Source organism: Lycium ferocissimum, chromosome 2 (assembly GCF_029784015.1).
Source record: "Lycium ferocissimum isolate CSIRO_LF1 chromosome 2, AGI_CSIRO_Lferr_CH_V1, whole genome shotgun sequence".
Classification (NCBI taxonomy): Eukaryota; Viridiplantae; Streptophyta; class Magnoliopsida; order Solanales; family Solanaceae; genus Lycium; species Lycium ferocissimum.
This window is the reverse complement of record NC_081343.1, coordinates 48,027,203-48,053,296: the sequence shown is the minus strand read 5'-3', so window position 1 is coordinate 48,053,296 and position 26,094 is coordinate 48,027,203. Positions and strand designations below refer to the sequence as shown.

The 26,094-nt window shown below is 34.7% G+C and overlaps 1 protein-coding gene across 1 annotated transcript; it reads left to right on the top strand.

Moving 5' to 3' along the window:
* The first annotated feature begins 10 nt into the window (after positions 1 to 10).
* Positions 11 to 17,490, top strand: LOC132041508 (vacuolar protein sorting-associated protein 54, chloroplastic). The gene is made up of 20 exons (XM_059432222.1): positions 11 to 1,139; positions 3,615 to 3,677; positions 4,001 to 4,080; positions 5,053 to 5,170; positions 6,610 to 6,684; positions 7,514 to 7,670; positions 7,943 to 8,031; positions 8,735 to 8,961; positions 9,528 to 9,699; positions 9,790 to 9,873; positions 9,953 to 10,222; positions 10,292 to 10,377; positions 10,762 to 10,915; positions 11,530 to 11,611; positions 12,278 to 12,357; positions 13,284 to 13,445; positions 14,040 to 14,107; positions 15,348 to 15,428; positions 16,372 to 16,598; positions 17,127 to 17,490. The coding sequence occupies exons 1-19, from the start codon at positions 375 to 377 to the stop codon at positions 16,502 to 16,504; spliced, it is 2,946 nt and encodes a 981-aa protein (XP_059288205.1). The 5' UTR covers positions 11 to 374; the 3' UTR covers positions 16,505 to 16,598; positions 17,127 to 17,490.
* The last annotated feature ends 8,604 nt before the right edge of the window (positions 17,491 to 26,094 follow it).

Genomic DNA, 26,094 nt, shown 5'->3' with positions numbered 1-26,094 from the left:
GTAATGAAAAAAAGTTGAGCAAACAACAAAATGATGCACGAGGAAAAATTATAGATTAAGGGACTATTTGTAAAACAAACCGCAATTAAGGGACTACTTTTATGTCGATAAAAAAGAAGATTAAGGGGTTATTTTTTTTATCATTTTTCACCTCCTTTACCCCTCTAACTTTTCGTAATTCTCACTTCTCCCCCAACCTTCGTCCTTGCTGTTTTACCTTGAGTGCCACTTTCCTTCTCATCCTTCTCTTTCCTTTTCAGTGAGCACAGATCCATCTTGCTCTCATTTCTTTCATTTGAGATCACACACACACCCCCTTTTTAACACTACAATTACACACATATGGTCCTAAGATCTTCTTGAGAGCAATAAAAATGGATTCACAACCTTCCCGTTCTTCGGGAAGGTTCGAAACTAATACTCCATCCTTAACCAAATCAATTTCCGATGCAAATACACATAACCAAAGCTTAGCTTCAATTCTCAACAACCCACATGCCGGTAAATCAGACAGTTTTTGGTGGTGGTCCACGTCATCATCATCTATACCCACACCCGATTTCGCCCCGCTATCTACTCAACCCAAACCCGGATCCGAAACCCGAATCCCTGATTTTAAACCCTACCTCTCTTCCATATCCGAACCGTATACCCGTTTCCACGACATTCAACAACACACGAAATTGGAATCCCTCGACGATCAAAATGACCAAAATGCCCTTGTTGCTTGCTTAAAGGAAGTACCTTCGTTGTATTTTAAAGAGGATTTTGAGTTGGAAGACGGTGCTACTTTTAAAGCTGCGTGTCCATTTAGGTCCAATGTGGAGAATTTGGCTACTCAAGAGAAGTTATCGCAGTATTTAGATGCTGTGGAATTGCATTTGGTTAAGGAGATATCGTTGCGATCGAATTCGTTTTTCGAGGCACAAGGGGAGTTAGTTGATTTAAATGAGAAGATTGTTGAAGGGTGTGATAGAATAAGGGAATTGAAAGAGAGTATAAAGTTATTGGATGATAATTTGGTAGGGTCTGCTAGAAAGGTACATGAGTTGAATGTTAAGAGGAGTGAATTGATTGGTCATCAGGATAAGTTGAAGCTTATACTATATGTTAATCAAGCTCTATCAACTCTCAAGTTGGTATGTACTGATTTCGCGAATTCTTTTTCCGTTATGTATGTCTTATGTTGGTTTCTTGTCTAAGTCCGTTTCAGTTTGTTTGTCTAGTTTTGACTTGGCACGGAGTTTAAGAAAGTAAAGAGGATTTTTTAATATTGTAGTCTTAAACTAAAGATATGTAGAATGTACCGAAATGCGCTTTAATCTTTTGGTCTTATACATGCTATGTGGAAAGTTGGAATTAAAGAGTTGCCAAGAAAGGAAAGGGGCATTCTTTTTTGAAACGGACTAAAAAGGAAAGTAAGACAAACAAATTGAAACGGAGGGAGTAGAAGAAATTGGGAACATTTGTTGGGATTTTTTTATGAATTAAGTAAGGATTTTGAATAGACCCAATATAGCAGAAGGTTTGATCTACTAATATAGAGTGAAGTTAGTGCAAACTCATGCTTTGTGATAAAAGTAGATGTTTGTAAGAGGCTGATAGAAATAGGTATTGGAGGGAATTGTTTATTTTGCTTGTTGTTTAAATACTATGGTCTATGGGATTCCTGAAAGAAAATATAGGTATTATAGGATTCACAGTTCTTATAAATTATAACTGAGATGAAACTGTTACCTTCTAAAAAAAAATAAAAAATAAAATAAAAAATTTTGAGATGACATTGTGGAATTACTACAAGCAAGTTATTAGGTCTTACTTTTTCATTAACTGCCTGGTAGAAATGTTAAGGATTCTTGTGGCAATTCAAATTCTTATGATGGTGATACTTCAGAGTTCAGTCTAGATTTGGAATTAGACGTCCTTAGTTTGAGTGAGAAAGTGGATTAAGTTTTATATGGAAGAGAACTAAGGTTGAAAAGATCGGTTCTTTGTACTTACAATCTCATACCTTTTGACCCATGACCTATTAGAGTATTTAGGAAGACACATTTAGCTCATTTTGATATTCTGTCAACAATGGCATATAACTCTGCTTACCAAGGTTTAAGTAAATGGGAGGAAATCACAAAACTTTTTAGTTTATGTTGAGGTTTTGACCGTAGTCTCCAAGGTTTTCACCCGCTTCATACCGTCAGGCTACACCTTTGGTTCTCTAAGATCTTTTTGATCTACTCCTTTCTAAGATTTTCTTATATCACTCTCTCTCGTCATGCTTGACGACAACCAGAGGAACCAAATTTCATCTTCGCCTTTGATGAGCTTGTGCAATTTTATTTTTGGGAGTTCTGATGATTTGGAATTTTCTTGCTGCTTTTTCTGTTTATTCCAGATATTGTACATGGTAGTGAATTTAAATAGCGTGGATAAAAACTTGTATTTTAGAACCACTTTGGCTATTAGGATGAAATTTGTTTCCTCCCGAATTAGGAAATATATTATATTTAGATTATTTTTAGAACTGCAGTAACAATACAATTTAACAAAGCACATGATTAATTAACTTATTTGACTGCCAATAATTCGTTAAATTTGTGAAGTTTCACAGACAGAACGATCAAAAGTGGATATCTCATTTAATTGAAGGTTAAAATGTGCTTAACCATTTGTTGCCAAAAAAAAAGTGCTTAACCATATATTATGAGGACCAAAATTAGAATTTGGTGATATTTCTGGGACTAAAAGCGAAGGTTTTTCTTTTCCTTTATACTTAACTATGGCCATGAGAATTATGCGCTTTTTCTGGAATAATTTTTCACTTTATTTCAAAATCAGTGTTCTCCAAATCTAACTTGGACTTGGATTCCAAATTTGGAAAAGTGCTCCAAACTTGTTTTCCAACTCCATCTTCATATATTCCAAATAAAGTGCTCTATTCTCTCCTTTGCAAAAAGTTTAACCAAACACAACTCAATCTTCAACTCCAACTTCATACATTCCAAATAAAGTGGAAAATATTTGGAATCTACGGCCAAACACCTACTAAGAGTCTTAAGATCCCAAGATCCACACCTTCTTAAGGTGGATTAGAACACACCTTAGTCCTTCCTCCATAACTAAGTGAATGCGGTCCAATTTTTTTAGATTTTTGCTTTTGAAGTGGTGATTCTGGTCATTTTAAGGTTTCATTGGGGGCTTGTTATTCCTTTTGTTTTTTTTTATTAGTCAGTGCTTTCATTATTATTCCGCAAGTTGGTGTCAGTATGCTGTGTGTTTGTACCAATCCTTCCTGCAGATTTTGTTTGTTACTTATTGGCTTATTGATAAAGCTGTTAGCGGGGCTGAAAGGATTTGCTTAGTAGTTGGTACTTGGGCTATGTTGACTATCTGGATTCACCGAGATGTAATCTGCCTTTTAGATAATCAGGAGGAACTTAATTTTCTGCAGTTATTGTTTTTTCCAGCTTTTATCCTCCATATTGACAAGTTACTGATTTTTTAGACCTTCATGGTGTCTGGTTTTATTATATTAATAATATCTCTTGTTTACTGATTCAAAAAGTTAATGGTTTATTGAATGGTAATAATCTGACACATACTCATATTTTATACAGCTTGTTGCATCTGCAGATTGTGCCGGAGCTCTAGATGTTATAGATGATATACAACATTTATTGGTATGTATAAAAGTCTTTTTATTTCTCTGCTCATCTTTTACCTTGATCAACCTGTGTTCATTGAGGCTAAACCGGTCACCATCCCTTTCTGTGACTTAAAGTTGGAATATGGAGAACCATTTTGTGATTCTGTTGGGTAGTACTTTTTTCCTTTGGATAAACAGATGTATTTGGTTAATATGCTTCTAGCTTTATTTTGGCTTCAATGAAAAATATTTCATACTACTACGTAGATAGTCTGTTGCTAAAGTCTATTATAGAAGATGAAGTTGTTATGACATATGTACTTACTGCAGTGTCTATGCTTAATTTGTGCTTAACAGGATGGAGATGAGTTAGCTGGTCTACATTGTTTTCGTCATGTTCGTGACCAGTTAGCCGCTTCAACTGATTCCATTAACAGGTTAGACTATTCGAATTGGATTTTCTTTTTTATAGGTTGACTCACATTATTGCAAGAACGTTATTGCCTTTAAGGTGCTTGAGTTCTTGATAATGCTAAATGAATTAAAGCTTAAGCATTGTTTCCATTTGCTGTAGCAAAATGAATATTTTTATTGAGGTGGTTGTGCTAGTAATACCTGTCTCTGATTCAGTTGTATCCATGATAGCATTTAGAACAAACTATTATCTCATTTGTATTATGGAGTGGCCAAACTATTATCTTGTAGTTTCTTATTCCTTGATGTTTATTACTATCTGTTGCCACATTTGTTTTGTATCTTGTTATTTTGCTATTACTTTTCTGACATTATTGTGCCAGGTACCTTTTCTGATCTGAGGGTCTACCGGAAACAGCCTCTCTACCTCACAAAGGTAGGGGTAAGGTCTGCGTACATCCTACCCTCCCCAGACCCCACTTGTGGGATCACACTAGGTTTTTTGTTGTTGCTGTTGTTTGCGCAAAGGACTAACCAAAGCATCCAGTTTGCACAGATGATTGTTTGGGTTTCTTGGATGATTTTGTTGTATGATACTTATTATATACTGCTTGTAAGTTTTATGGAGGGGTCGTTTACCATCAGTAAATCTTTCTGCTATAGAAAAAGAAGTAATTCAATTTTCTGTTTCATTCTTGTGTTCTATATAATTCTAACACCTAACATGTAGATTTATCTAATTAGCTAAGATACCTATTCTTAGGGCATAACCATCCAGTGCACCAGTTTGTTACTAGTTCCTTCCAGTCTACTGATTGCAAGTTGTATTTCCACATTTTGGCAGCAAACTATTCCATTCTACTGAAACAGTGATCCACTATGTTATATTTCCTTAATACATCTTTTGAACCAAGGATCTATATTATTATTACCACTGTATTCTTGAAGTAAACTTTAGTACAATGTGTTGTAACTTACCGGATCCAGTCTTGTAGCATTCTTTCAGCAGAATTTATGCGTATATCTATACACGAAACTGGCGATGTGGATGCTTCAATTACATCAAAATTTAAAGTGCGGGAGACGATTTCTATGAATGGAGAAGGCCATGAAGTAAGCATATCTTTATGTACTTGTATACTGATGTACTTGGTCTTAGATTACTTTCAGTGTACGTATCAAATTGAGAAAATTGCTGCACTTTTTGAAGAAGATAGTGGCCCTAGACAGTTTAGATGTAAAACAGCTTTACTCTGTGTATATCACCTGTTGAAAAATGATGGATTGGAACACAATATTGAGTTTAAAACTTTAGAATGTTTTCCTGGGTACTGGTACTTTGGTATTCTCTTTCTATTAGCAGTAGGAAATCTGAATGTTTGCTGGAATTCACCAAGTAGCAAGCACCTGTACAAACTCTTGAAATGTGAAGAGATGAATGTCAGTATGTGATTATCAGAAACAGAAAAAGGAACAAAGAAATGTGAAGGGACGTAGGTGTTGTTTCGTATAGATAGCTGGTGGTTTATCTAATTTATCCTCCACAATACAGTTCTTGCGTAAATATAGTTTTCAAATGTCTTCTATAAGGCCTTTTTCCACTGTAAGAGACGAAAAACCTAATATACCTTACAACACCGGCAAAATTATGATTGCAAAAGAATATACAGTAACACAGCCATCAAAACCTAAGATAATGCCTTATTTGTTGAGTTGCCGCTGCCTGGATCACCACTGTTATAAAAGTTGAAAGTGATAGTTCCCCATTTGTCTTTGCCAATCCCAACTTCAGTCATTCCCGTTTACTGCAGATTTCCTTTCTTTTGGATGAGCTTAGTCTCCTTCCATCTTCTGGTCCTTCAAACTAATGCATATTTTCAACCTCAGTTCCCCTCCTGAAAAAAAAAAAAAAAAAAAGAAAAGGAAAAGAGCATCAAGTAGAAAGGAAGGGGATAAAAGGCTTGTACTACTTGAAGTAGGACATTTCCATTCACATGGAGGAAGGTGCAAAGGTCATCAGTAACTAAGGATGACGTCTCTAAAACTAAAACTGAAAATAACAAATCAGCTTAGATGCATGATAACATGCTTACCACCAAAGACTAGTGGTTTAGTACATTTAAGTAATGCTCTGAGTTCAATCACCATGCTGTCAAATGAAAAATGTTAAAGTAACAAAATAATCCCTGCTATCTTCCTTGCATAGATCTAACTTGTGGCACTTGCCTGGTGTGGGAGTTCTCCGGATAGCTGTATCTGTCCTATTTTGTCACAACAATAGATTTTGAAGGTCTAGGAGGATAATGGATGATATTTTAAATGTCTGAATCTTTCTAGTTGTATCTTCTTCGGGTTGGCCTTGCAGTGTTTATTTTTCTGCTGATATGTTAATAAGTTCCATGCTTGATTCTAGATGTAATTCATGTATTTCCTGTTGCTCAATGTTCTAATTGTTGGGGAAATCTCTTTCTTGTTCTTGTTTTATCGTCCTTTTTGTTCACTGTATCTATGAACCTTTTCATCATCTGAACATTGACGTTGATGTATTGCAGGTTAAATTGGATGAAGAAGAAACCTCTAATTTGCGAGACCGACTACTTCCTTTTGTTATTGGGTTACTTAGAACCGTGAGTCTATCTGTTTTTTCACTGAGTAATATTGTTACTCTCTTGTTTTCTGAGATGTCGCTGGCATATTGATTTTCTTTGGGTGGTAAATAATAATTGCTGAATGCCATCGTGATCATGCTCTTTGTTAAGTATAGAAATCAACACACCCTCGAAGAGATGCAGAATCACTCTTTCTTAGAGTTAGGTGAACGGAATTATTCGAGCTAAAATATGTGTGGCTTTGGATGGGATTATACTCTTAAGTAAATCAATAAATGAATAATTTTAAGAGCTGAAGTATCGAGGTTAGATGTGTCATTATCCAAATAAGCAATATCTTGTCAAGAAAATTTGGCCTGGCGTCGATTTTATTCCAAATTCTTCACTTTTGTGTGTATACGATCTGATTTGATGGGCTGACGATTGTTTGGATCACTTGCAGCAGTGATACAACTCTAAATAAAGTGTATATATTATGTGGAAATAATAAGTATTGGCGAAGATTGTCTTAATTAATTATTTAAATACTTTAGTTTAGAAGAGAAGAATGCAGGAGGAAGATGGCTGAAGATCTAGTAAATAGTGAATAGAGAGGCTTACAATCCCTTCGCCCCTCGTATGTCCCATTTCTTTGTGTCCTCGTTCTGTCTGTTCACTTGTAATTGACTAATTGCTGGTCATCAACACAAATCCAGCTGCAATTTATGAAAATGAAACAAACTTTATTCTGGGTTGTTTTGGAGCCGTAAAGTCTATGGATATGTTTTTTGTGAACAGTTTTTGAGTGTTTGGATTTATTTGATGTTTGTAATAAAATATTTGGTCATGTTTGACTGTTGATATCCAGGCAAAACTCCCTGCTGTGTTGAGAGTATATCGTGACACTCTTACGGCTGATATGAAAACTGCCATTAAGATGGCAGTTGAAGAACTGCTACGGGTTCTTGGTGCCCAACCTATGGATTCAGATTTTGTTGCAGGAGAACGAGCAGTTGACACTGAGGGTGGGTTTATGTTATTAGGTTCACATCTCATTTTTATAAGGAAGAGCTTCAGATGCAAATGGATTTGGTGTGCAAAAGATTGGTTCTTTTCTTCCTTTTTCTTGTAACCAGAAAATAGAGTGCTGTAAAAGATAGCTAAGGATTGATGATGCAAATAGAGTGCTGTAAAAGATAGCTAAGGATTGATGATGCAACTACATCATTCATGCATAGGGGTGGTCTGGTAGATTTCATGTTATGGTTTCTAATATCATGTATATATGCTGGCTCAGGTGGAAGCTCATCCCTTGCCAGTAGATTGAGAAGCCTGTCACCTGAATGTTTTGTTCATCTTTTGAAGGCTGTTTTCCTGGTAGTGCAGGTAATGTGTACCTCACTGTACCTTTTTGTTCAATCGGGATTATGCTGCAATCATGAAATATTACTTTCCTTCTTTTTCCTTTGAGGAATGGAAAAAAGGATTTGTATGTCGGTGTAGGGATAAGTGGAAGATCTAGGGGATTCTGTTTTTTCCCTTTTATTAATGAATTTATTCCTTGATAAAAAAAAGTGATCTACATATGCAATACACTTTGATTCATTTGGTGGGCACTGATAGTTCCCTATAAAAAGGTGTTTTAGTTGGTCTTGAATAGTTGAAACAAAATAAAGATGAGAAGCCAAATGCATGTGCTGTTAAGGAAACCAGTTGTTTCTATTCTATGTCTGACTCCTTCAATGAAAACTACTTGCTCTGGGGTATCAGTACTGACTGTTTTCTCTAACACTATCACGACCATCCAAAACTCTCCACCAGCATAAGAGCCACTAAAATAGAGTTTTTGCTAAGCACCAGAGCTGATCATAGCAATTCACATGGAAAATATATTCCTTGACAAATGTTGCTTACAGTACCAAATGGATAGTTTTCATCTGGATTCGTGGTTTGTTTTGAATAATTGGTTACCCATCCTTATTGCAGCTGTCTGGGAAAGTGCTTTGTGTAATTGTCATACCAATTCCTGTCTATGTTCCATCTAATTTGTGTATGATATAACTTGATATTTTTCGTTTAGTGAATGCAGGCACACTTAGCACAGGCATCCGAAGTTAAAAGAGCCATTGAGTGGATTTTGTGCCATCTTGATGGCCATTATGCTGCTGACTCAGTTGCTGCTGCAATTGCACTTGGAGCAGCAGCTTCAGAAACAGCTCATGAAACCAACGGTCAGGTAAATTCCTTGCTGCAACTTTCTGTGCAGAGGAAGGGAAATGATGGTACAACGACGTCGACTTTATCGCGAAATTTCAGGTTATTCACATTCCTGTTCCTTTTCATTTATTTTTTGTCTTTTGGATTTCTCTTTATTTTCTAGAAATCTCGCGTCTTCATGCAAAATATTCCCTTAAGAGTTGATGTGGTACAGACGGTTTTTTCGTGGTTTCCTATGCCTTTATACAAGCCTCTTGGTAAAACATCAGCACTATTGAGAAGCATATTAGTTGATTGATGAGATACTTGTCTGTACTCTGTACTGTGTTTTTTTCTTGGCGTGGGTTAGGGGAGAGCAGAAGCTGTGATGAATTTTAGGTTTTACTTTCTCTAACATTACTAAAAAACCAGATCTTTTTCTGGTTGAGTTCTTTAAAGTGGTTGGTTTAAAGAAGCTGCTTAGCAAGATATTTGAATCCAGAAATGCTTGTTTCTATAATTGCATATTAGAACTTTTACTATAAGTGGTAAAAAGTTTCACATTCTGATCAGTAAAGGGCTAAATGCTGTCTTATGTTTTCAATTGTTGGCTTCTTTTTAGCATTTGTACAAGTTGGTATTTAAAGAATTTCCAAATGTTTATCCCCCTATTTTTTCTTTGACAGAGCTGATGTATTGAGAGAGAACGCAGAAGCCGTTTTTGCAGCTTGTGATGCTGCTCATGGCAGATGGGCAAAGATCCTTGGAGTGCGTTCTCCTATCCACCCTAGATTGAGGTTGCAGGAGTTTCTAAATATATATAACATCACTCAAGAATTTATAACCGCCACTGAGAAGGTGAAATGCTCTATATTTTGTAAAATACAGTGTGCTGGTTGCATATATGTATTTTAGTTGTATTGATGCATGTTTTGCCAATATATACAGATTGGTGGAAGATTGGGTTATAGTATTCGGGGAACACTGCAATCGCAGGCCAAGGCCTTTATTGATTTCCAACACGAATCCAGGGTTAGTTTGTTCACCAGTTGAGCTTTATCTGTGTCATTGCTTTTTGCCCATAGACTGAATATATTGCTGGTTGATTCAGATGGCAAAGATGAGGGCCATTCTTGACCAGGAAAATTGGGCTGAGATTGATGTCCCTGATGAGTTTCAGACAATTGTCACATCACTGTTCTCTTCAGAATCTGAGACCTGTGAACTTGCTGATGAGGTTTCAGATGATATTGCACCAAGCAGCCCCGAGATGGCCCTGAGTAGTGATGGCTCCGCTAAGACAGAAGCTAGACTTCAAAAGATATCACAAAATGCAGAGCACACTGATTCTGCTCCACTACGTTCAGATAGCACAACACAGGTTAGTACTTCATGATTCAGCTGGCAAACTGAAAGTACTAATGCTGATTTTGGAACTAATTCTTCTCAGAGCAATGAAACTACCCCAAGAGAGCGAGGAAGATCTTCTCCTAAACTGCTTTTCTTCAGAGGCGTTGGGTATCACATGGTGAACTGGTCAGTAATTCCTTTTAATTACATAAAAACTCTGTTCTTTTTTGGGGGAGATGGCACTCTCAGATATTTATTATTCATTTTGCTGTTGTTTTTCTCTCAATGCCTTCTCTTCTCTGCCCTTGGTGGCTTGGTCTCTTAAGTTCTTATAACTACTGGCTTAAAGCTATATCTTATGTGAATTTTCCTTGGCAGTCTCTACATGTCGCATTTTATTTTCCCTAAGAAACAGAAAAGAGAACTTATCAAATAGCATGATTTTTTAATCCTCTTTGGTGATTTTTACATGGGACTTTGATCAAAGAGTGCTGGATCGTCCTTCCTAGTTTTTCCTTTCTTGTGTTAGTTTCAGCCTTCAAAAATGACAATTCTCCTGTTGCGTTTCAGCGGCTTGATTTTGGTAAAGATGTTGTCAGAATGTATTGAGATGAACAATAGTTTGCCAGGCCTATCTTCGGAAGTTGTTCACCGTGTTGTTGAAATCCTGAAGTTGTTCAATACGAGGACTTGTCAGCTTGTCCTTGGTGCTGGAGCAATGCAGGTCTGTTTTGGTTATCTTAATAATATTTTCTCTAGCTTCTTGTTGATTTTTTTTTTTTTTTTGGTGTACAGTTTCACTAAAGCTAGTAGGCCAAGGGTGCTCATGCCACCAAATATGTTCTTGATTTATATCCCACTTTTATCCCATGAACCAGACACAGTATAAAATTTTAACCTTCTTTATCCTTTAATAGTGCACTTGATATGTTCTGACCCTCCTTTTACTAGCCATCACCCAAGTACCCTGGAGAATGGGGTGAGAACGGAGGTGAAGAAATACTTGAAGAGGATTGGGTTTTTTATTTCCATATTTCTGGACTAGAATTGTTGGAATAATTTTCCTTGATAAGGAGAATTATTGGAACGATCGTTTTTTTTTTGAGGTGATAAATTTGCCAGAAATGTATGGTGTAGATGTTTGGGCATTAAAAGGTTTATTCCTGGAATCATTGTCAGAGATTGTAAGGCGACTGTACTTGTATGTTCTGGTTACCTATTGATCTGAAATTGACTTTAATTTGTTACTATTTTTCCCCAATTTACTCTCTCTCAACATTTTTACCCTAGTTGATGGTGGATGTGTTATCATTGTCTCAATTGGGATAAGTTTTGCAGGTGTCAGGTTTGAAGTCTATTACTTCTAAACACTTGGCCTTGGCAAGTCAAGTCATCAGTTTCACATACACCATAATTCCCGGTATGTAGTGATGATAAAGTTTTCAGTTATGGAGTGACTTAATTATTTGGCTCCGCCTTTTATCCTATTCCTAGTCTACTATTGCATTTCATCCTAGTCTATTCTGTTTAACATCTTCATGTCACGTTAATATGTTTACTTAAGGTTTTGTGTTTTCTAGGAGTCTTTTGTTCTGAGATTTATATGCCAGTAAAAAATATAGAGAATTGCTAATACATATTATTATTATTTATTATTGCTATTATTATATATATATATATATATATATATATATATATATATATATATATATATTTATAATATGGATTAAGATGGGTTTAAATGAAGGGCATGGTCAGTAAGTATTCATATAACCGGCCCTAACGTGCTTGAGATTGCCGCAATGTTGTTGTAATATAGGAAGGACATGCACAAAGATAAAGAATGTTTAACTAGTAAACTTAATTTGCTGATATAGCGTTGGCATAAGAAGCCTTCACTTGAGGTGTTACCTTAGGTAGTGCGGTTTGATACATGCGTAATGTGGATCTGTGAGCAGCTAGACATAACAAGTCTCAGCTTGCTCATCAATGGAAATGGGCCTGAAATGTCTTAATTAGATATTTTAAATACCTTGTAATTTTAAATCTCCATTCTTTTCCTGACAAGTTTTGTATTTGGTAAAAGAAATCAAGAGGATTCTGTTCCTGAAAGTGCCTGAGACACGTAAGGGGATGCTGATTCTGGAGGTTGATCGTGTAGCACAGGTATTGTAAATCTTTAAATGGTATTGGTGGTAGATTTTGCTTAAACCCACTCCTAACAGAATGAATATCTTTCTTTTCTTGGTCAATTTCATACAAACAAGAATCGCGAAGCATTCTCTTTTCCATAAAAGTTTTTTTCTTCTCTGCATGTATCTGTGTTATTGATGTCTCTTAATTGACCATATCGAGTTACAGCTGTTATAAGATTCGCTGGAAGCGATAAACAGAATCAGAAGTTCAAGATCCCTTGCACTATCTTCAGTGGCACTTGTACTCCAAGTGGAGAGAAATGACTGTGATTAGTTTCTTCCTTGTGTATATATCACTTGAATGCATCTTATAAGCTGTCGTGACTATGCAAAAATAGTAGAATGAAATGGAGGATCATGTGATCCTTCTATTGTTAAAAGTCAGGCTTGGAGTATCTTTTGCCAAATGTTGTTTCCTTATATTCCAAATATGGCCAAAAAAGAGAAGTTCACGAAAAAGAGAGTGCTTAAAAACATTTGGTTTAGTTTTAAGTTTTGACCTCAAAAGCACTTAGCCTCTACAGAGTTGGTGTAGCCTACTTCTGTAATATGTAACTAATTAATGATGTAATCCTTTGAGTCTAATAACCAAGGGCTTCCATTTTTTCCCGACCATGCATTTTTCAGTAATAATATATGTCATTTTTCATGTTAACAGTTTCTCGTAGTTCATGAAATTTATTTCCTATGTATCTCTCATCTGGCAATTGCGTTTTGTCCTTTTTATTTCTTTCTGTATAGAAGAATATGTTGTTTGCAAATTCTGTATATGAATCAATCAAATTTACGTAGTATGCCCAAGTCCAAAATCTTTCTGTGCTGAGATTAACGGATTTTCATAATCCATGGTCTCAATAAGGAAATATTGTTTTGACTCGATTTTTGCATGAAATTTAGGACTATAAGATGCACCGAGATGAAATACACTCAAAGCTGGTGCAGATAATGAGGGAAAGGTTGCTTGTCCACCTCCGTGGGTTGCCACAGATTGTTGAGAGTTGGAATAGGCTGGAAGATACAGACACACAGCCAAGTCAATTTGCTCGTTCTATCACTAAGGTACAAGTTATATGGTAGTAGTCAATTTGTTCATTCTATCCCTAAGGTACAAGTTATACAGTAGGAAGCCTGACTCTTGCTCCCCATTTTCGTTCCACCTCTTCCTTATGTTTGTGTCCTAAAATGAGAAAAGGGATGGGATGAGGATGAATTTGTTGCACCTCAGCCACTTCTAACTGGCATTCAATGAAAATCCAAAATGTCAATTTGCACCTCGTGTTCTCTCTTTAAGCGCTATCATATTTCTTTCCTTCCATAGACATAAACAATATGAGATACTGCTTGTATTCGGGAGAGTTTCCCATTCTCAATAAAACATAGACACACAATGGTGCAACTTGCATGCTTTACTCCAACCCTTCTTGATTGTAAAACATTCGGGCTTGCCAAGTGACAGTTATAATTGACCTGAAATATCCTGATTTTTCTCATCTGAGTCTGGAGGTTACTGTTTTACTTCGGTTTTAGTTGTTGCATGCAAATTACTCACTTTTGTTGTTTCCTATGGCAGTGCTTTTTCTAACTTTTTACCTGTTACTTCTATGAGAACTTGAACTTGCACCTGACTGATTTTCATTCTTAATCTGTTTGCAGGAAGTCGGCCTTCTTCAACGCGTCTTATGTCGAACCCTGCATGAGTTAGAGGTTCAAGCTATTTTCAGGTGAATATTTAATTTCCTGAATTTGTCCAGGGCAAATAGTAAAAGAGCCTTGTCGTTTTGGGGGACACAACATAATCTTATACTGTCACAATATCGTCCTTTGCTTCCTTCAATTTTCAACTGTAACATGTATATTTGCTAAACACCGAGATGTTAAGTTCTATTTTTGCATATGATATAACTCTTTTTTTTTTCCTTTTTTTTTTATTTTTTTTATTTTTATCAAGTAAAAGATTTCATTGATATTAACAAGGCCATAAATGGCCGTATACAAGAGGTATACCAAAAAGGAGGAACCTACAAAATAAAGTTCTCCAAAAGACACCGAATCCTCTATACAAACAGGAACTACATGGGTGCACCGGAAGAAAATAAGGGATCGGAGGCTGCCGCCTACCCCTCAATTGAGCAAAGCTCATCTCCACCCCTTCAAAAGCTCTCCTATTTCTCTCTTTCCAGATGACCCACAAAAAAGCAAGAGTAACATTCCAAGCCTTGTGACTTCTTGTCCTAGCTCCACTCTTCCAATTGAACATCAACTCCTTCACGGACTTTGGCATGACCCAGGAAACACCAAACCATTTAAAGATATCCCACCATAACCTCGTGGCTAGTTTACAATGTAACAATAAATGATCCACGTCTTCCTCTGTGTCCTCACATAGGAAACACCAACTTATACAAGCGACCTTTCTTTTTCTAAGGTTCTCCGTTGTCAATATCTAATCGCCCAACCATGTGAAGAAACACACCTTCCTCAGCACCTTAGGTATCCAGACCGAATCAAATGGGAAACTATCCTTCGCCCTAACCAAAAGCTTCTCATAGAATGACTTGACAGAGAACAATTTTTTACTTCTCAACTCCCAACCCAAAGCATCGGGTCTGTCAATTGGCTTGCATTGCTTGTGAAGTAAAGCTAGCATGATATAACCCATTTTGTTGTCTTATTATTATTGTTATTGCTAATGTTGTTATTAGTATTATTATGTTTGTTGCTATTTTTGCTTATGATATAAATCCATCAATTTTTTTCGTTAGAAGCATTTAGGTGGTTGTTGTGGCGGTGGTTATTTTATTAGTATAGCATTATTTTTTTTTTCACAAGGTCTTCTTAGTTTTAATATTATTGGGAATGTTGTACTTGTATATTGGGTGCTGGGATGAAGTAATTTTTCTATCCCTTGCTTTAATTAGCATGTGGTATATCTCTTGCTTAAATATAATGTGGTACTTGCAGGCAAGTGGTTACTTTCTTCCATTCTCAAATTTCAGAAGCTTTTTCGCACTTGGATATTAGCAGTTCACAAGCTAAAAAAAGGTATGACTTTGTTTATGTATAAAATGAACTTTTTTGCTCATATACATAATGTACTGCAGTATCATTCGATGAATTATTATTTTCTTTTCCCAAGGGCTAATTTATTTATTGTTTTAAACCTCCTGTAGTGCTTACTTGTCTTGTCAAAACAATAGTTCCGTGCTAGTATAAAAATAGACTATTTGAAGTTCCTGTAATGCCTGCATAATGTACTATAGTACCATTCTAGGGTTTTTGGATCTATGATACATGAGAAGTAAGAGCATCAACTTAACAACATGCAATTTCCCGATAATGGCTGGAGAGAGTGTGTGTATGGCGTGCTAATGCTTTGCCTAAAATTTATAAAATTATGTTCCTCAGCATTTTATATCTGCATTAAAAAGTTATATTGGAGAATAGTCTAGTAAAATTATACAAGGCGATATAGATATATCTTTTGGGAGTCCTTATTTGAAGTAAGCATTTAAACAGAAGTAGTAGAAGAAGAGGCATCACAAACTCAAGAAGCAGGAAAAAGAAGACAATGACCACAATGAGAATCTGGAAGCGTACTTTTAGAGGACTCCTAGTAGTCACATAGCAAAATGCCCTGTTCTATCCTCCTTTTGCTTTTGTTTTCTACATCTTATTCAAATTATCAATCACTTCTAGTTAACAGTCCCAAAAAAAAAAAAAACTGGAGTTCTGGTTAGATTACGTAAGTGTGCATCTAATGGAACCGCATTCCTCCCATCGCTTAAGGCAATAAAGTGATGGCGTTTAATAAGACAAAAATATCCTAGAGTTGAATAACAACAACGTATCCAGTATAATCCCACTTGTCGCAAGTCAAGGTAGCTAAGAAAATGGAAATATCCTAGAGTTGAATTCTGCTGATAAGTTTCTTTTTTCTTCTTGCTTGTGTTTGTTATAAGTATTAACTTATTTTCTCTTGCAACAGAATGTATCGCGATGTTCAGCATATTCTTGGATGTATCAGATCATTGCCTTCAGATAGCAAATCTAATCCTCCTAATTGGGGGCAACTTGATGAGTTTGTGGCAAAAAATTTTGGTGAGGAAGTTAGTCAATAGCCTTGTAAAGTAGCCCGTACTTCATAAAGATCAAATATGAGGCAATCTGACAATGCGTGAAGACTATGCATCAACATTGTATAATTGACTTGAGGTAAGTCTGGATTTACCGATTTCTTTATATGCATCACATTGAAACTGCATAAACAAGCGATATAACATAATGCAAGCGTGGAATTTAGAACTTGTCCATTGTGTGATACAATGGAGGTATTTTTCTTCTCTGTTAGTAACTAGGCAAACTTTGACCATGAGGTAGACAAGTTTAGCAAACTTTATTGTGGAAAATTTGTTCAGAATCTGTAGAAATCACGGAAGCCATAAATTACAGAAGTTCATTGGTTGTGGACTTCTCTTAAAAATAAATATACTACTTTATTCTTGTTTTTATCTTCACAGTTCAGACATAGTCCGAGTTTTCTTGTTTTACCTTCATCTGAGGTCTGAATTTATGTAATAAGTTACTGAGTAATATAACCTTGCACTCACCCAGGGCAAGTTCATTTTTCTCGATTTCTGGCATTTATAATCCCTAAAATTAGAATGTCTAAAATCTCTCTTTCATTCTTAAGGTGGTTATCATATCTTGTTGGTTCCTCTCTTAACCCTTGAAATTTTGTAGATGTACAGTCTTCTTACGGGATGTTGGCGTTATTTCCACAGTTGGTATAAAGTTTTGACAGGAGGGGTCGATAACAACAATTTGTAATTGCCATACACAATTTGTGATCAGTCAGATGCTTGAATTCCATTATGATTCTATTCTTTAGCCCTGGAAATAGAATTCTTTTTCCTTCTTTTTATGTTTTTAGAGGACAAAGGCACATTATCATTTGCCAATAGGGTAAAACAATTTTGCGTGGTAGAGACCAGTGGTAGCGTATATTGTATATACTAATTGTATGTACCAAGAGCTATTTTTTAATTCCAGCACACTTTGCTCTCCTGTATCAATATCAAAAGATCTTAAAGACCGTTTTTGTTCTCGTTCTCCTCTCTTTCTCCCCTGATGAGAATATGTCGATTCTGTACAAAATTTTTTTAACCATCTTGATGTTTACACCATTAATTTAATGACGAGGCTTAACCGATTACATATTATGAGGAAATCCCGGTCTTATAGTGTCAAACACAAATGTACTCTTTGGGTAAAAACTTAGAGCCCGTTTGGATTGGCTTATAGCTTAAAGCTGAAAAAAATAAGTTGGGGTAGTCCAACTTATTTTTTTTGGCTTATAAGTTGTTTTCAGCTTATAAGCTGTTTTAGATAAACTAAGTTAAATGGGTCGAATTATTTTTTTTTTGAAATTATTTTAAGACAAAAATGACTTTAAAATTTGTGAACCAAACACTCAAAAAAAATTAAAAATTATAAGCCAACTTATAAGCCAATCCAAACGAGCTCTTACTCTCATCGGGTTACACCAAATCAATAGATGCATGATATATGTTTGGATATATACGGTTATCACTTAATCATGATAAATTGTATTGGTTTGGTGTAAATAACATTTGGGGGTGGGTGGAGGAGACTTTAGCATGTAATGCCACTTGTGGAAAATATAATTCCTACTCTAGTTAATTAAGTTATTTCCCTACTTTCTAAGCAACTTGATTTTTTCGAGAAGAAACAGTCAAGGTAAAAATTGAAAAAAAAAATTGGAAAATATTTTTCTCCATGCCAAACTCATCCTTAACCCAAAAGGAAGGGTGTTTTCATTAATCATGTAAAATCTTATAACTTGGTACGATGGATTCAAACCCGTTATTACAAGCCATTGTCTCGCGGTTTTGCCGACTTTCATAAACGACGAGGTGAATTTAGTTCAGTTAAATGTTGGAAGATTAATTTAAGTTGGAGTAAGAAATTGAAATTATTACTGGCTCCGTTTCAAAATAAGTGTTATCTTAGCAAATAAAAATGGTAAGTGTTATTTTAGGAATTCAAGAGAAAAAATGATAAATATTTTCAATCATGCTTTTAGCATTAAAGAAGTAGTCCTCTTTAATATTGATGATACTTAGTTATATTTTAGCAATTTCACTGAATGATACTTGGTTATATCTTTAATTTCAAATTTACTAGAGATATCATATCACTGATGTTACCTATCTTTTATTTTAGAATTTAAATTGTGGAAAAAAAACGTTTTTAACAGATATAGTTTGTCTCGAAAGGTGCCATTTAGAGGAATAGAATTGATGATTTGTTTGAACAATGGCTATTCAAAATTTTAACTCCTTTTCTTTGGTATTGTAATATGTATATGCAGTTGTTTACAGATTTTTAATCAATTTGTAATCAATCACTTGCCTCTCTTTCTAGAAAATTTTCAACAAGTTATTTTTGTCAGAAAAGGTCTTAAAGAAAATCTTTAGAAATTGTTGTCTGTAGATTTTGAAGGCTTTATTGTCTCTTGTGATGTTTATTGCTCATCTCAACAACAATCATTCATAATGAGAGCAAGCATCTCAATGCATTCTTAATCCAAGATATTCCTTGTGTTATCTTGCTTGCTTTTCTAATCATTGCATTGTGACATCAAGTGATAAATTAAGTATTTATGTTTATAACTTCTGATTATGTTACATTTACTAGTGTCAATCTCGATCAGAGAAGCGAAGCTACTCTTGTCTGAGGGGAGTCAATTGATATTTCTTTATCCAAAAAATTACACTTTGTAGATAGTGTTTTTTATTACATATACTATATATGTTGAATTTTCTTTAACATTGAGTATTTGTTTTTTAATCTTTTGACTCCTCTTAACGAAATTCCTATCTCCACAACTAATTTGGATCATATTATGTTTTGTATTTGTAGCTTGTTTTCAGTTCAAAAACACAAGTATGGCATGTGAGATTTGTCTTTAGATCTACTCACCCAAAATAATTTCTACAAAGTCACGAGATCTTTGGCAAACATTTATGCTGTACTAGGAAAAAAGGAGGTTTTGAAGACAACCTCGAAAAGTCATTACTTGTATTTTTGCAAACCAATATTATGTAACCCTAAATAATATATTTTTATGATGATTCAAAATTAAAGTGTTAATTAAATTGAATGTGTCTGATTCATATTCATTTTTGTTTGTGTAAACATAACAAGCACAGTCTAGGCCCTAGTTCAAATAAAGCAATTCTCCTGCTCTGAGATAAGACGATGCAGTAAATTTACATAAAAGCAAAGAACTAATCAGTCAAAAATAGATGAGAAGAGTCAAACAACAGATCACACAGCGCGAAATAATTAAGTATTATGTTTATACTTTTGCTTTTAGTTCAAAAATGCAAGTTATGTCTATGCGATATTTGTATTTAGATTTAATCAAACTCAAAATAATGCGCAAAATTGTGTTAAATTTGAAGGAAGACAATTCTCGTAGCCAAGACGAATTTAAGAATAAAAATTTATGAGTTCTAAATTTTAGCTTCATTGAGTTACTGAGTTAAAAATTTAATTTTATATATTAAATATACATATAACTCAACTTCACATTGCGATCATAATTTACGATTTTACAAATCAAAAGTATGCGTTAAAAGAAAAAGAAAAGTCAAAATTTTGTAATCAAATTGATACTGCTCCTCTGTCTCGTTCTACCACAAGGCCTATTTATTTGCTGAAGAAATTAGCAATAGTAAGTTTTCTTATTCAACATCAAAGTTTATCATGTTTATATTGCTATTAGGTTATCTATTTGCATTATCCGATCCTTAATGAACATGGCATACACTTTGACTAATGTCATGTTTATTTGTTATGTCTTACACTTTAGTGCTTTACTCAAAAAATAAAAAGCCTATCTTCTACCAAAAGAAATTTATTGATAATGGTAAGTATGGTATACATACTTTAGAAACCATGACAAGAAAGTAGTGTAGCTAGACTCCATGAATATCAAGTGAGTCCGGAGCCAAAATGGCTTCTTTTTACAGCCATTACACCAAAATGGCATGTCTTTTTTTTTTTTAAACCCAAATGGGTATTTCGTGCAATGTTGCACGAAATGCAACAAATTTTTATTTTTTTTTTAATTTCGTTTTTAATATAAAAAACGAAATTAAAAAAAAAATAAAAAAATTGTTGCATTTCGTGCAACATTCCAACGAAATGCAACAAATTTTTGTTTTTTTTTAATTATTTCGTTTTTAATATAAAAAACGAAATTAAAAAAAAAAAACAAAATTTGTTGCATTTCGTGCAACATTGGTACTGGTTACTGGTTTATTGTCCATATTTTGCATTGGTACTGGTTACTGGTTTATTGTCCATATTTTGCATTGAAGTTGGTGTTTTGTTCAGGTTTGCATTGAATGTTAGTTGGTGTTTTGTTATATTTAGTTATGGATCCCATGCAGACTTTTAGTTGTGTTTAACTAAAAGTCTCATTTTAGGTACAGACTTTTAGTTGTTTAGTTATCGGTCCGGATAACTTTGATAATTCCTTCACAAAGTTATGCCGGTCCAAGATACAAGTTTGTCCATTAAAAGTATGCCCCACTCCGCATAAATTTGTTAACGAATTATCAAACTTATGTCACGTGGGCATACTTACGCCGACGGGGGCATACTTATGCCTTATGGGAGGGCAGACTAAGTACAAGAGGCCAAGGGTTGTTGGACGGGTGTATTTGTGTACGAGTCGATACAAATGTGTTAATGTAAGTGTTTCTCAATCATCTAAGTCATTGTTATTATTTTTAGCCACTTTATGACACTAACCAATTTAAATTGCGGAAGGAATGCCTAGCAAGAAGTTGGTGTCCACATCTAAGGCAATGAATTCACCTTGGTCACAGTGATATTGGATACAAACCCGGAAAGGATTGAAGTGGAAAGGAACAAAAGCGATTACACAAAGACAACTCCAAGTGCAAAGTGCTAATCATAGAATCCAAACAAGATCAAAGGCTCTTGGAGTTCAAACAAGATCAAGAAAAGGAAAAGGAAAATCTCCAATGAAGTGATCATTATTTCTATGTTTAAGCTAGCTATTTTGGTGAAACTTGGATATGTAAGCAAACAATGTAGCTTGGTAGTTTTTGTTGACAATTAGTGCTTACCGTCCGGTATTTTGCATATGGTATCGGTTACCGGTTTATTGTCCATATTTTGTATCAAGTTGGTGTTTGTTCAGTTTGCATTGAATGTTAGTTGGTGTTTTGTTATATTTTTAGTTATGCTGATCCGGCGAGTTTTAGTTGTGTTTAACTAAAAAAGTCCATTTAGGGGGCGTACTTTTAGTTATGTTTAGTTATGCCGGTCCGTATAACTTTGATAATTCCTTCACAAAGTTATGCCGGTCCAAAGATACAAGTTTGCCCATTAAAAGTATGCCCCATCGGCATAAATTTGTTAACGAATTATCAAACTTATGCCGATGGGGGCATACTTATGCCTTATGGGCGGACTTTGCCTTGAAGCATATATATGTATTTGTCATTCCAAACTAATTATGGGTTGCGTTGTATAGCAAGATGTTAATTGTTAAACACCACAGAGGCACGAACCCATTGTCATTAACGTGAGATACTAACTACTATTCGCTTAATTCGAACAATTTATTGTTAGGTTTTTTGAAGTATATATACGAGCCCTAATTGAGAGAGAAAATTTAACAATTAGAAAAGAAGGAGAACAAAAAGCTTGAAATTCAAGTTATGGTGTATTTTAATGGGGAGGGGTTAAATAAGAAGAAGTGGCCGATGTTTTTTATATTAAAAACGAAATTAAAAAAAAAAAAAAAAAAATTTGTTGCATTTCTGTGCAATGTTGCACGAAATGCAACAAATTTCTTTTTTTTTTTTAATTTCGTTTTTTATATTAAAAACGAAATTAAAAAAAAAAAAAAATTTGTTGCATTTCGTTGCAAATTTCGTTTTTTATTTAAAAACGAAATTAAAAAAAAAAAAAATTGTTGCATTTCGCAACATTGCACGAATACCCATTTGGGTTTAAAAAAAAAAAGGCATGCCATTTTGGTGTAATGGCTGTAAAAAGAAGCCATTTTGGCTCCGGACTCAATATCAAGTTGTACACTTATTTTCTTAATTTCTCTAAAGAGTAAAGATGTATCACATTCAAACCAAGTGCTTTTGATAGGTCTAAGCATCCTCCGTAATTTTCTCTACAAGATGGTGAATTTCATCGATACTAAGCGGCTTCTGGTAATAATAATCAAGGCCAGCATCCTTGAATGGCTTCATCTCTTCTTCCCCGAAGAAAGTTCCTCCCGCAAGTAAGCTATGAACATGCATATCTCAAAGTTCCTTAATTGTCTGCATAAGTGAAAATATTTTTTAGGCCAAATCCATCGACAGACACCTGTGGTCGTCCACTTCTTTCACTTGAGCACCTAAAGTGACCCTTGTTCCATTTAAACACTTCAGGTGGGTCATTCCTATTCCACTTAGACACTTTTTGCACCGTTATCGAAGCAAAACCAACACCAAAGGGGGCGCCACCTCATTGCACATCCAACCATCCTAAAAGTCCCCATTTTTAATGGTCAAAACTCCACGAATTTACAAATTAGTGAATTTACAATTAAAATGAGTTGGCACAATTTAATTGAGTTGGCACAATTTAAATGAGTCGACAATTTAATTGGCCACTTAATCCACGTAGAGACGATCGGTTGGTTTTGCTCCGATAACGGTGCAAAAAGTGTCTAAGTGGAATAGGAATGGCCCACGTGAAGTGTCTAAATGGAACAAGGGCCATTTTAGGTGCTCAAGTGAAAGAAGTGGACGACCACAGGTGTTTGTCGATGGGTTTGGCCTATTTTTTATAGTTTTGTACATATTCAAACAAAAATTTAATTATAATTTATTGAAGTATACCTGACGAGCGGTTATCACCCTGCAGACTTAAGTCCATCAGAATCAGATCAAAGCATGCACCAGAGCGATGAGCAAGAACAATTTATTGGTTATTTTTCACCACGTGAACTTCCACGCCAAATCTTTTTAGAAGTGCTTTATGAATCATTGTAACTGTACGAATATCATCTACTATAAGTGCTTTCGGTTTTTTTTTTTCAACGTTGGGGTTAGCATTCGTGATGTTCAGTGAAGAAGATGTATCATAGGATGATGACATTTTTCCTGAGATTAACATTTAATAGATCACAAAATATTAGTATAAAATTAGTAACCACAATTGAGTGCTGAGTAATTGCTGTAAACGTTATAAGCATTTGTTTTTGGTAAGACATGCTGAGGATTTTATCATAAGACATTTTAAAATGAAACATAGCTACTTTTCTTAAAATAAGATTCAAATTAACAATTATCTTATGTTTTATTATCCAAAAAAAGTGGCTATAACATTCTATTCTCCATCTATCATGAAATATGAATAGGGCTCGAAAAAAACAAGAGAAAGAAGTACGAAATTCATGTACAAAAAAGAAAAAACTAGTCAGGCGACGCTATTACCTTTCTTTTGCTCAAATGAAAGCTTACTGTTTTACCTTGGTAGTACTCAAACAAGTGTGCCTAGCATCTGTATTTATAGAGAAATAAACAAGCAACAATACTTTCTCATTAGTCATATTTGACAAAGTACATTAATGATAACTCCAAAAGAGGAGTTACAACTAAGATTTTGAATCCCCCTACTGGATGCTTTCATTAGATTTTTTGGTACCATGTAAACGAATTATGTAAAATAGAAAGAAGAATTTACGAAAATGCAAATAGTGCTATCTCATTCCGCAAAAATAGGAAAGAAGCATTTACGAAGATGCAACATTCTGTGAAAATAGGAAAGAAGCATTTACGAATATGCAAATAGGGCTATCTCATTCCGTGAAAATAGGAAAGAAACATTTATGAAGATGCAAATAGTGCTATCTCATTTCGCGAAAATAGGAAAGAAGCATTTACGAAGATGCAACATTCTGTGAAAATAGGAAAGAAGCATTTACTAATATGCAAATAGTGTTATCTCATTCCGCGAAAATAGGAAAGAAGCATTTACGAAGATGCAACATTCTGTGAAAATAGAAAAGAAGCATTTACGAATATGCAAATAGTGCTATCTCATTCTGCGAAAATAGGAAAGAAGCAGTTACGAAGCTGCAACATTCTGTGAAACTAGGAAAGAAGCATTTACGAATATGCAAATAGTGCTATCTCATTCCGAGAAATAGGAAAGAAACATTTACAAAGATTCAAATAGAGCTATCTCATTTTGCGAAAATAGGAAAAAAGCATTTTCGAAGATGCAACTAATGCTATCTCATTCTGGGAATCTGCATTGCTTTTGAAAAAAAAAAATGTATTTTCACACTAAAGTAGTTATTTTCAAATCATATTATACTTTTCCGGCAATAAATTTGTTATCTGTCCTTTTTAGAATCTATGCAGTAGATTTGATGTCCTTATTTCACGTCAAATAGCAAGTGCAAAAAGGTCCAAAATACCCCTAACATAGTGAAAATAGTTTAAATTTGCCCTACCTCCACCTATTGGACCATAATTGCCCTTAACGTTAGTTTTTTTGAGCGAGAAATGTCCCTCCTTCCACCTAGTGGACCAAATTGCTCTTTACGGTAAAAAATATCTCTTCTTTGAAGAAAATTGTGAGATGAAACGTGTAGGGATTTAATAAAATAAGTGGTATTGATTTATTGGTTCACGTAGATATAAGATTTAACCCATAAATAACCTAATCCATTCTAATTATTTGTTCGGAATTGTTGGGGTGAATAAGAACCCACCGATGTTAAAGGATGAAGAAGTTGAATTGAACCTAGATATCGATTGAAGCTTATTGCACCACTTTTGAACCAAAAAAAAAAAAAAAAACAGCTTCAAACAAAGAAGACGTTGTTGTCATTTGAACTCATTCAGTCGCAAAATGTGAAGCATCGTAGGAACTAGCACGAACAAATAATTTCTAATTGTTTTGGGTTAACTCAGATGAGTCGTGTTATTTACGGCTGGAGCTACATGGATCAATAAATTAGTGTCACGTATTTTATTAAAGACCCACATGTGTCATCTCATTATTTCGTTAAATTGAGGATATTTTTACACTCAAATTAATATTAAGGCAATTGGGTCCAATAGGTGAAAGGAGGAACATTTTCAACTAAAAAATTTAACGTTAAAGGCAATTATGGTCCATTAGATGGAAGGACTAGAGAGGACAAATTTAAACCATGTTCAATATGTTAAAAGGCAGTTTTTACCGTTTTCCAAATAGCAAATCTAATGGAAGTTGCTTCCTGTTCTTTTATCCTTTCTCTTTGTTGCTTTTGGAAGATATTAAGGCATTTGAAAAGAACATTAATAATTAGCTGCTAAAGTTTCTTACTTTCCACGCGTTTCTTCAGTTGTATTTTCTATTATTGGGATCCAACTCCTCTTCGTTTCTTCAGTTTCTCAAGTTCTTACTTAGGCAAAGGATATATATTCCATTTGATTATTAATGATTCACATTTTATTAACTAAAACATGATGATAACTATAATTAGGATACATGTATTTCCATGTAAGCAGATCTTCCATGTTTATTTTGACTTGAAAGTTTAAAAGAGCATCTTAAACCTTATCCATGTAAATTCCCATTTCTAATC

What these genes read in the sequence shown, in the direction of transcription:
- LOC132041508 (XM_059432222.1), top strand. Translation starts at nt 375, where the DNA reads ATGGATTCACAACCTTCCCGTTCTTCGGGAAGGTTCGAAACTAATACT. An exon ending in ATTTCCAACACGAATCCAGG is followed by an intron (nt 9,874 to 9,952) that starts GTTAGTTTGTTC and finishes TGGTTGATTCAG; the next exon opens with ATGGCAAAGATGAGGGCCAT. An exon ending in TTGGTGCTGGAGCAATGCAG is followed by an intron (nt 10,916 to 11,529) that starts GTCTGTTTTGGT and finishes TAAGTTTTGCAG; the next exon opens with GTGTCAGGTTTGAAGTCTAT.